This window comes from Xiphias gladius, chromosome 1 (assembly GCF_016859285.1).
Source record: "Xiphias gladius isolate SHS-SW01 ecotype Sanya breed wild chromosome 1, ASM1685928v1, whole genome shotgun sequence".
In the NCBI taxonomy this organism is placed as follows: Eukaryota; Metazoa; Chordata; class Actinopteri; order Istiophoriformes; family Xiphiidae; genus Xiphias; species Xiphias gladius.
Window position 1 is genome coordinate 8,077,878 of NC_053400.1, and position 11,668 is coordinate 8,089,545.

Genomic DNA, 11,668 nt, shown 5'->3' on the forward strand with positions numbered 1-11,668 from the left:
AAGTGATCTAATTGTTTTTGCAGAACTAAATATATTCCCCTCAGCTTCAGCTGTACTCTGTTTTTAGTGCTAAGTAGCAAATGATAGCATGCTAACACACTAAACTAAGATGATGAACATGGCAAACATTGTACTTCTTAAAAATCAGCATGTTGGCAGCATCATTGGGAATCCAGTCCACCACTTTGGACTGAAATATCTTGATAATGGTTGGATGGATTGACAAGAAATTTTATAGATATTCATGGTCCCCAGGATAAAGCCTTTGTTTATCACTTGATTTTCTTTTAGTGTCACCATGGACTTGATAGTCTGGATTTTGAGCTTGACAACTGTTGGATGGCTGACCATGAAATTTAGTACAGACACTTAAGGTCCCAGCAAATGGATTTTTGTGCTAATTAGCAAGTGTTAGCATGCTAAACTTAGATGCAAAACAAGCAAAACATTACCCTCTAAACATTAGCAGGTTAGCAGTGTCATTGTGAGCATATTAGCATTTTGATGTTAGCATTCAGCTCAAAGCCCTTCTGTATCTAAGTATAGCCTCATAGAGCTGCTAGCATGACTGTAAGTAGGGTGCACATTGTCCCTCATGTTCAATCAGAACTTAGCAGAGACAGCGGTTTGTTTCCTTGGGTTTACAACTATCATTTTACCTACTCAGCTACACACATCTATACTGTGACTTTGTGAGCTGCTCATGTTCCATGTGCAGACTGAACGTGGTCAACTTTGGTGTGATGTCATTCGCAGCTCCGACTTCCGATGAGGTTAATGGAACGCAATATTAGGCTACTGTAACAAGCGTTCAATTTAGCTACATCATTAGTAACATAGGTCCATTTTAGCTAAATGTCTACACCGTTGTCTCATAAATCGGTTTCATATTCCAAAACAAATCCAAAAGCAAATTGTTTAATTACATCGTGGTTATGAAAGTATTTACCTAGGTAATATTATCTTTGCATAAAGAAAATGGAACCATGAGGGGCTAACATTAACATTAAGTGGGCACTTTGGCTGAGGAGCTCAACTTATGTTGTAATCATCATATAAGCCAATTAAGGTTATCACAAAGCTACTGTACTGTAAGAGATTCTTGCCATGTCGGCAGTCAAAAACGGACCTGCCAGAGATGGCCCTCTTCAGTCTTCACTCTTCTCAGGTGCGTTGCACGTGCTACCACAGAGGCCAGAATCAAGGACCCCCCCAAATTTCAAAAAGTCTTCGGATATGTCATCGAAATTGACATGAAAAAAAAAGCGACATTTGCCAAAAAGCGAGTTATATGCATCTCATCTCCCAATAGGATGGAGGTACGTATTAGCGTGCAGAGTGTTCACCCATAGCAGTGATGTGCACAATCGTCAAGCTGTCAGTGTGCAGTGGCTGAATGTAGCTCTCATTCTCCTTTGTGATTTATATGCAAACTTGCAAACTTGGCCAGATGCTCAACGTTGGGGGTCATTTCATATTCTAAAGCCGTAACAAGAAATGTAGCCATTGAGTGCGCAGTTGCTACTGTGCACATGTTTATACTGTATGTCTATGCACTGTTGCCTTTACTGCTGAGTTTTCGATGCAAGCTACCTTCCGTAACAATGCCACCACAAGTTTTTCATTTGGCCCCTTTCTGATTACATTTCCGCAAGAGAAGAATGAAAGCCCTAACAGAGTGGAGACTTGTATGGCTTTGAATATCTTCTCAGATTGCTTTATGTTTTGTTCTCAATTTGTGTTTGGGCACATAACAGGTAATAAAATGTAGGTCCCGGTTTTGGTAAAGATCCTTACTCTGTCGTAGTCATAAATCAAGGAACAGACCTGGGACAGCTTGGCTGTTGGATGATGTAATTTTCCATCACTTTTCAGACTGTAAAATTGCTTCGTTTGTCTTCAGGGAGCTTAAAGGGTAATGTGTTGTCAAAGATATAAAAGCTGATAGGGCACTGTGGGAACAGAGTCAGAATAACAATCCCAGTTTTTTGTTTTATTGTCATTCTGAGCATCAAGACCACAAATACACAGCAACACAAACTGTAATTGGTTCAGTGCTGTTTCATTGCAGATAATGTTGGGCCTGGTGTAGACACTTGATTTTAGAGGACATACAAGAGGCTTCAGATACTATGACTGATAGGTTTACAGCAGATTTCAAATGCCTGTTTATTTCTGTCCCTCCCTTCCCCTCTGTGTTCACCATTGTGTATACCACAATAAAGAAAGAGCATATTGAGCTGTGGTGACTGTGAATTATAGATAGCCTACATTGCAGAGGACCATAAATATCAGCTGTCTAGTAGTGCTCAGTATTTGCCTAAGTTGGCCACCATCAACTGGAGAGGAAACAGGATGCAGTCCAGAGGTTTTTCACTGTACAGAGGCTGCTCTTTGATTAATTTTAGAAATGGGGTTCGTGTGGGTTTGCTGCTGGCCTGCAAGGCTGTCACATGTTCACCATGCTCGTCTCTGAGTGTGAGGTTGAGTGAGCAGGTTTAGGCCATTTGTCAGAAGAGCTATTTACATGTGTTCTTCAGTGCAGCGAGGGGAGTTGTCATCTGAGCTTCGCACATAACCTCAAGGCTTCTTCACGTTAGTGGCATTTGGCAGTTTACTGACCCTTTTTATAGCACTTATGCTACACTCACTGTGTAGATTTACACAGTTGCTGCCACTAAGCTAGCAGCCTGAATCTCATAATGATTTTCAGTAGTTATTTGAGGTGACCAACTGGTTTATTTGGTATCAAAAATGCCAGGGACTTGAGCTTAAGGTTACTATCTTGAAATGTTGGCTTAGTGATCCTGAGGCTAAGCCAACAAGAGGCTGGAATATAGAAACAATAAGACATTTGTTGGTTACAATGGCAGCAATATATCAGTAAATTAACCTGCTGTACAGTCATAGTACTGGATAGCAAATGTCTACCCTTGATAGATTTCTGAAAAACACTTGAAGCATTATGACAGATTGTTGATAATTGAGTCTTGCTGACCCATTGACTTTACTTAATCACAAACACAATGTTTACCTTGATTTCACTGTTTTCGACCTTTCCTACATATGGACTGAATTTGTTTCAAATCCATTGTTAAACTGGAAGCGGGGCCTTACCTTAGTAAGTTATCTTTCCTGTGTTCTCTTGTTCATTTAACATGTCCTCAAGTTAATTTCAGTCCTAATTAACTACCATTGAAAGAAATCTGTGTGATAATTACCACAGGGAGGTGGAATGGAAGCAATCACACTTTGCACAATTTATTCCCCACCACAGGGAAAACGCTACGGAGTGACCCGCTGTCTTCTCTCTTTTTTTTTTTGTCCTAAGAGTCACCTTCAGTACTCAATTTCATTTGTAGAGAAACAGACACACAAACAGTAAGGTGACCCAACAGACAAACAACCCTGGTGAGTTTTAGTCTGGTCTGATATATTTGCTCAAATAATTATTATAATAAAAAACACAGTGAAAAGAGAAATGAGAGTTGGAATAAAAAAAACTGTGCAAGTGACACCAGAAAAAAACCAGGAGGCTGTTGTATAAAATAGCAGATAACCAGCGGGAAAAATGAGGGACAGACATACTAATAACATCTAATGTCACTATTCAGGTGAATAGTACATAAACTAGGACACATGTGTCACTGTCACTAGTTCAATTTAAAAAAAAAACTACACCAAGTAATTTCATGAGACAGCTGGACACTAGCTTTGATTAAACAGGGGTAAACAGTGTATTTGTTAGGGACAATTTTTATTTAAGAATTAATATATAGGTATTTCCACCAACAGGACAGTGTGTGTGGGATTGACTCAAAACAAACTGCAGTGTGTGTGTGTGTGTGTGTGTGTCTGTGTGTTCATGGTACAGAAAGAAGACGCAACGTGCAGCGTTTATGTGTTTTTAATAGTTTTTGAATAACAACAGAGGCCTGCGGCACAGAGAAGTAAGTTCATGGCTACACAGTCAATACTTGTTAGTAAAATAAATTCATTGTTGGTTTTGCTCCTTTCTTGGGATTTGTGGATCATAAGAAAAATGTAGAAAAATCACCAAACATATCCTTTGAACAAGTAGATGTAGACTTGCTAAGGTGTGACATCTACAAGCAAGGAAAGTAATGGGTATTTTCTACTTGTATGTAGCTGCTGTTTGTGAAGTGAGTGTGTTGTTTTATACTGTATTGTGCATTTTAAATGTAGAAGTTTTGTTTATTGTCGCATAATTTCAACTGAATACACTGAAGAGCACAGAGTCCACACTGCTGTAACAGTACTAGAACTTTTTCTTCAGCCCAGAGTAGTGTCTGCAGGTATTCCTTTCAGGCTGCATACGGTAGAGTTTCAACAACCTTCACCAATAACATAGATAGGGAAGCAAACAAATGACTTATACAATCTTATAAAATCTTTGGTGATTTTTTTTTTTATAACTTACTTCTGGAAGACACATGACACAGCACACACACATACATACACACATACTCAAAATGAAGAACGAAAAAAAAACTACAGTCTCAGGACTTATTTCCCTCCTGATACAAGTGAATGTGTATAGCACAGTATGTAAATAGTACAGAAAGTAATCTGAATCGCATAAATTGCATAGTCATGAGTTAGAGTATGGAGTGTTTCTGGGAGACATAAGAAGGTTTTCTTAAACACTAGCAAGGTTTTTTTTTTGTGCTTTGTTAAAACGGTTTTGGTTTTAGTTCAGTGTGATTATGCTTACAAGGTGACAAAGCCTGGAGATAAAAGTTGGCTTGTGTCTTTAAGGTGGCTAGTTCAAAGGTTGGAGTGTTCTTTTAATTCATCATTGAGGCCTGGTCCACAGATGGAACGGCTGGCCCAGCACCCCAGTAATACCTTAATGAAGGATTCCATTTTAAAGCCTAGGAGGGGAAGGCCGTGCTGTCTCTGCTCCTGCAGGGTAAAATAGATTGACTTCTAAACTCTGAGAAACAGACGATGCAAATGTCACACTTGATCAATTGATTTGGCTGAATTAGCTAATGCACCTGCGAACTGCACCTTACATTAACATAAAACATTTGCTGCACCGCCACGAGTTAGAATTGCAGAACATTACAGCGAAGGAACATTGAGTAATACCAAATGGAGTGACATATGTCCTGGAGAATCATTGAGAAATCTTATCTGTAGGGACATATTTCAGAAAAAGAAAAGGATGCTGGCTGGAGACACATCTTGGAAGGCAACACATATAAGGACATGAGCAATGAGATTTAAGTAATGTTCAGACGACAGCATACCACAGTGATCTTATAAGGTGAGAGGATTACCTTACTGTGTTCATTGACAGATATCAGGGTAGCTCTTTAATTTCATGACTTGAATCATTTTTATGATAAAGTTATTGCATTGACGTATTTAGGCTGGTTGACAGTTTGTGTTCTCTACATTCTCAAAGGTTTGACATTTTGGTTAATTGCTTTCTTACCGAGAGTTATATTAGAAGGTCAAAACCACTAGTAGAAATGTGCTTGTATACTGCTTTTGCTATATACCTCGAGAAACATTCTGAGGGTAACAAGACTGCAAACAATTTCTATTACTGTAAATACTGGGATTAACACCATTTTCAGAGAGCGTCCTGAATACAGATCAGCTCTCCTGTCTGTATTGGCAGTTTTTGTTTGTTTTTTTTTCAGTCCCCTTTCTGCCTTTCAAATAGTGCCAGAATATAGCATGACCAGGAAATAGGGATCCCGGTCTTTCAAGCTGTATCTGCTCGAGCTATGACTTGCTCTACTAACATTAGCTCGTCGACCTACTGAAGCGCAGCAATTTTACGGCTGCTGAGTTGTAACATTCAGTGAGAGAGTGAAAGGCAGACAGGAAACTTGCTGCACCGAGATTACACACATTACATTCTGCCTCACAGGTCAGCTTCGGCACCCTGTTTGTTAGTGGCGGAGATGCAGGCAGTGCTTGTGGCTTGTAAGAGCTGTTGTCCATCACTGTTATGTTCTGTGCACTTCTACAACTATTCTGCCTTTTGATAATGGTTTTAACTATTAAGCCCCGGCAGGTAACACTTACTACAAAGTTTTATAGACAGGTGGGTCGGCTCATAAACTGAATTTTATGTTCTTAGATAAACGCCTAAGGACCAAAACGTCATGAACAAAAGTGATTATAAGTGATCGACAGTGTGTGGGATTTTTATGAGAACATGTATGAAAACATGAATGGTTGCATAGACTCTAAAGGACACAGGCATTGTGTTGTGTTAAGAATAATGCTTTTGTTTATGGGTCCAACAAACTTGCAATGTACAGTTCACTATTCAGTTTGTTAGGTTTAATAAAATGTAAGGCAATCCTGGTATGAAGTAATGTTACTATACTTAAGAACTAAAGCAGTTACTCAGGTAAATTGGATGATTATTCTGATAATACCTTTTACTGTGATATTTTTGATATCAATCTCTTCATCTTACTATAATTCCCAAAATGTTGGAACTATTCCTTAAATATGCTGATTTCCTTCTTTACATCCTGAAGATGATAGACATGCCAGGCGTATTATAGGGTTTAGATGCATAGAGACAAAGGGACTTAAGTGAGTGTCAGAATTCATGTATCATAAGTTGATTTAAGGTAAATGTGGATGTCTATGTATTTATCATCACACCTCTCATATCATAATACTTTAGTCGAATGAGGAATGGAAAAATTGGGGCTGAATAACCGTCTTAAGTCCTTAGTCAAGTTCTGATTAAATTTACCTTCTGTATGAAGCATAACACCACTAAAAAAAAAGCTGTGAAAAGAATGAGACATGAAAAGAATGGATAATAGTAGGAGGTTGGCTCAATTCATTCTCTAGTTCTCCTGAAGAAATCAAAGTCAGTCTATTAGAGAGGAACTTTACTCTCAGAATGACGTTTCGTGGGGAAAATGTCCGATGCTGAATTCCATCTGTTCACAGGCAACATCTCAGATGATAAAAACCCTCTCAGAGGCCGCTGGGCCTTTTCATCACTAAGGTAACATAAATGCAATTTTTAGGATGTTCTGAAGTCAAGAAGTACAATTTCCCCTTCACTCCTCAGGAAACCTTCATCTCCCGAGAGATCAAGTGGGAGGTTTTTGTGTAGTTTTGAGCGCTGCGGTTTGGAGTGAGGCCAGACGTTTTCGCAAGGCCTCATCCATCTGGCACTGGAGTCTGATCAGATGGGTTTTCATTCCATTTCATACTGTATTAAAAAGCAGAACATAATACTAGGATCCTTTTGAGGTATCCTTTCTAATTTTCTAAAGACTTTTACCCATGACTCATCATGACTTGCTATGTAATGATTTTATTTCAAGTGTAGTGACATATGAAACAGTGTATTGCACATATATCTTTCTGCCTGTGCAGTGTAGTGGAGGGTCAGAGGCATCAGCAGAGATTTAGAGCTTTAGTGTGCCTCTTGTCCCCAGTGGTTGGCTGGGTAGTCGCTCGGCGAAGACCTGTGCTCTGCTGTGCACATCTCTCCAATAAAGCAGGTGCTCAGGTATGAAACCCTGCATTAGAGCCAATGTTGTAAATAAATCGCTGCTCACATGTTTCACTTCATCACATCCCACCTCTGCCCCACCCCTTTGAAGCTGAGGGTCTATAATTTGATATGACAGGGTCTTGATTACTATTTACTGTGTTGTCAAGGTGAGGGAGAGACTCAGCTTTGTGGGTAAACAGATTCACTGTCACTGCTCCACTGAATCAGCTTGTGTTGACTTTATATTCACTTGCTGCCCCCCCCACCCCCCACCCCACCCCACCCCACCCCCAAAGATTGCAGTTGTCAGAGCTCTGTGTTGCTTTCGTCACATCAGAGATTGAACAGCTAACTGGATCACATTGGCTGACAGTAAATCTTGATTTTGAATTTTGATTAAAGGCATGAAAGTATGATTGGTATTGACAGGTATGTGTTGTATGACATCATAAATTCAACTAGCATAGACTCCAGCCCTGCTGCTCTGGGACCACTTGTACTGATAATGATTTAAATGTATATTAGTATTTTGATGTGGTACCTGATTTTGCAGATGTCATTACAGAATAGATGAATGGGTGTATGCATAAAATGATGAATAAACAAATGAATACTTTTAAAATGATGGTTGTGTGAGAGAGTACATTTGACAAACTGCTTTGAAATCACTTGAAAAATGTAAACTAAGGATGCTTTCACACCTCATATATTTGGTTCAAATAAACCCTGGTGTATTGGTTTGGCTCTTTTGGGGTCCCATTCCTCTTTCCATTTAGGGAGAGATGGTTGAGATGGTACAGGAGTACAAATACCTGTGTGTCCACTTGGACAGCAAATTGGACTGGACCAGGAACTCTGCAGCTCTCTACAGGAAGAGAGGGCCAGAGTCAGGTCTTTTTCCTGTGGAGGCTTTAGTCCTTCAATATTTGTGACACCATGCTGCAGATGTTTAAGGAGTCTGTGGAGGGCAAGGCTATTTTCTACACTGTGGTATGCTGGGGCAGTAGCCTGAGGGTGGCTGACACCAACAGACTTCAACAAACTGATTTAGGATGCTGTCTCAGTCCATGGGGTGGAACTTGACCCCTTACATGTAGTTGCAAAGAGGAGGATGTTGTCAGAACTTTAAAAAAAAACAACCCTTTAGGTCATCTTCGCAAGCAGCTTATTTCGACACATAGTTACGTTTTATTGTTAGATGACCTTTTGCAGTGGTAGTAGTTATTACTGGAGCAAAGGAGGAACTTAGGTGATGCTGAATTTGAGCAACAAAGTCCACATAGGGAAGAGGTTGGGGTGGATGAATGGGTCAACAAAAACACAGGACTTCGTCCTGCTGACACGGGAGGCCGCTATCTGTTTCCTGTTTGAAACCAATAGTATCATTGTTTCTTTTGACCATGTCCGTTCAGCAAACTTAACTGCGTGTTTATTATTGTAACCATGACAACTAAGGTCCAGTGCACCTGCTACCGTAGGGGCACTATTTCACGAGACGCTCCCTACCCTCCTCGGTAACCCCAGAGGGTAGAGACAAACAACCTATATGGTCGTTCTTGATGGAGGACTTGTCAAAACTCTTGTCCATCATAGACAACGTCTCCCACCCTCTACAAAGTGTTCTGGTTAGCCAGAGGAGCACATTCATTCAGAGACTCAGAATGACTTAAGTGCTCCACTGAACGCCACAAGAGGTCCTTCCTTCCTGTGGTCATAAAGTTATTCAATTCCTCCTCTTAGTGCACACCTCCATCACTACTGTGCTGTGAAACTACTGTTAATTTACTGTTGACCCCACACTTTTAATTTAAGTTTACCTTTTCACATTAAACGTTAATTTACTGATAAATTACTGTTAATCTACTTTGCACGTTTCCATTTTTGCCCTTTTGTCTGTACTATGATTCAGCCTCACACATTACTTTTTACTTTTTAAACATTTCCATTTGTACCTTTTTCTATTCACTTACTGTGTGTATTATTATTGCTAATTATAGTAGTTTTTTGCTTTTTACTTAATCACTTCCCTTACTAAATAAGTGTTGAGCAATTGTAACAAAGCACGTACACATACATCTGTTGTTTGGGAAATTTCAAGAAAGCGATCTTGTAAGTGAGCTATACAGCCAACATATATAATTATGCAAATCATTTGGTCACCATGGTCACACATTTGTGTGTCACCATGTGAGTGCAGGGATTTTCCCTGTGTTTTATGCTGGTGTCCTACTCCGTGAATTTTGGCGGTTCTTCACTAAAAACTACCAGAAGTGTAGCAGCCACACAGTATCCTACTGTAATATTACTGTACAAAATGCCAATTTTTTCAGGAGTTTTAAAAGAGATGTTTTCTGCTTGTGTCCCACTCCATGTGTTTTGTCAGTTGTTCATTAAAAAGTAAGGAAAACATAGCAACCGCACAGTATTATCACTGTATAAGATGCCTCTTTTTCATTGCACTTATAACTGGTTATCAATATTTGCACTGTCTAGTTGCTGTCTAGACTAATCATGATTATAAATATTTTTGTTGTGACACCAGACAAATTGAACAAACCCATAAGGAACAGTAAAAAGTGTAGCATGATCTGCTGTCATTCACCAGAAATTGATTTCCCCACATGGGTCCTGATGATGCAGGATGAGACTCACCAGAACTGTGCAATCAATTAGTTCCTGTCAGTCTGTATAACTTAATGTGCAGCTCTTAGTTCATCTGTAAAAAGCCAGTGTGAATATGAACCACACCAGAATTTAAAGGCAAATGGTAACTTACTTTTTCTTTTCCTGTTTCCAGAGTAGTTTCTTCTTTGCTTGTTTTGATACATGAGGTATTTTTAAAATGAAATACAATGGGTTTGTTTTTCCTATGAACAACAATGGAACAAATGTGCAAAGATGTATTTAAAATATTGACACCAACACTCACTTGGAAATTTTGTCACAAGTGCTGGTCAGTTTGAGGAAATGTTCTTAAAATATTCTGCATATCATTAATGAACTGAATTTTTTAGTTATTTCTTTATTCATTTTCCTGCCAATTTCTTTATTTTGTTGTGGTTTACTGTATGTGCAAGCAACTACTGTAAATTCAACCCTGGAAATCTTTTATTGCTTCCTATGAACATGTAATAATTTAATGTATGTCTCGTATGGTTTTTCCACTAAGTTCAAATACCATGTTAAAAATTATTAAGATTCCATCCACTTCTTTCCCCTCATTGAAAGCTCATAACTATATGAATTTGCAAAAGTCAAACTACTGGCCAGAAGATGTTTCCTACTTCACTGAAAAGTTCATTCTTATAGTTTGTACACTTCAAGATTCCGAACATCCAAGTGAAGGAAAAATAAGGAAAACATACTTTCGGGGGAAGGGGGGCTTTAACTTTGTGATTATATGAATAATACCTGAGGCATTTTTATTGTTATTTCACTCAAACAAGTATGTTTTCATATGTTACACTGGCACTGATCAACAGTATTACAATTAAGTCAGATAACTTAAAACTTAATCTCCACATTTACTTTTCAAACTGTTAAGTAAAACGTCATTTTTGTGCTCCTCTTCCAGGTCCAGTAGCTGTGATCAGTGGTGAGGAAGACTCTGCCAGCCCTCTTCATCATGTTAACCATGGGATTATTACCCCCTGTACTCTGGATGCCGGTCCTGATGCGGTTGTCATAGGGATGACTCGTATTCCGGTGGTGGAGAATCCTCAGTACTTCAGACATGGGCACAATTGCAACAAGCCAACCACCCGTAAGTACCCATAAAGTTTATCATTGTTGGCAGTCTCTCATCACAGCGCGGTGTTCCTCATATCTACTGGGGACCATTCTTACACATTATTTGACCTAACATTTGTGGAGATACAAAGGGAGCCTTGAACATCAAGCATGAGGCTAAATACATTAACTTGTAAGGCATTCTAGAAACACAAACAGCAGAATATAAAGAAAAATGCAACATCTGGTCACAGAGCCAGATACCAAACACCACGTCTTTATGAGGAAATTCCAACCATTTCATCTCCAGTGTAATTTGCTGTTTTTCTTTACAATTAAAAGTGCTGGGGCCCTTGGGGCAGCAGTATAATTTAGTGTCATCTACAGAGTCATTGTGATAATATGGTGTTAGCATATGGTGGCACA

General features: G+C 39.2%; 1 protein-coding gene across 1 annotated transcript in view; it reads left to right on the forward strand.

The window, feature by feature from the left end:
• Window positions 1-11,668, forward strand: part of ntrk3b (neurotrophic tyrosine kinase, receptor, type 3b) — a 147,268-nt gene that overhangs the window by 94,939 nt on the left and 40,661 nt on the right. The window contains exon 12 of the mRNA XM_040137960.1: window positions 11,088-11,276. Within this exon, the coding sequence (XP_039993894.1) occupies window positions 11,088-11,276 (189 nt within the window). The remainder of the gene's footprint in view (window positions 1-11,087; window positions 11,277-11,668) is intronic.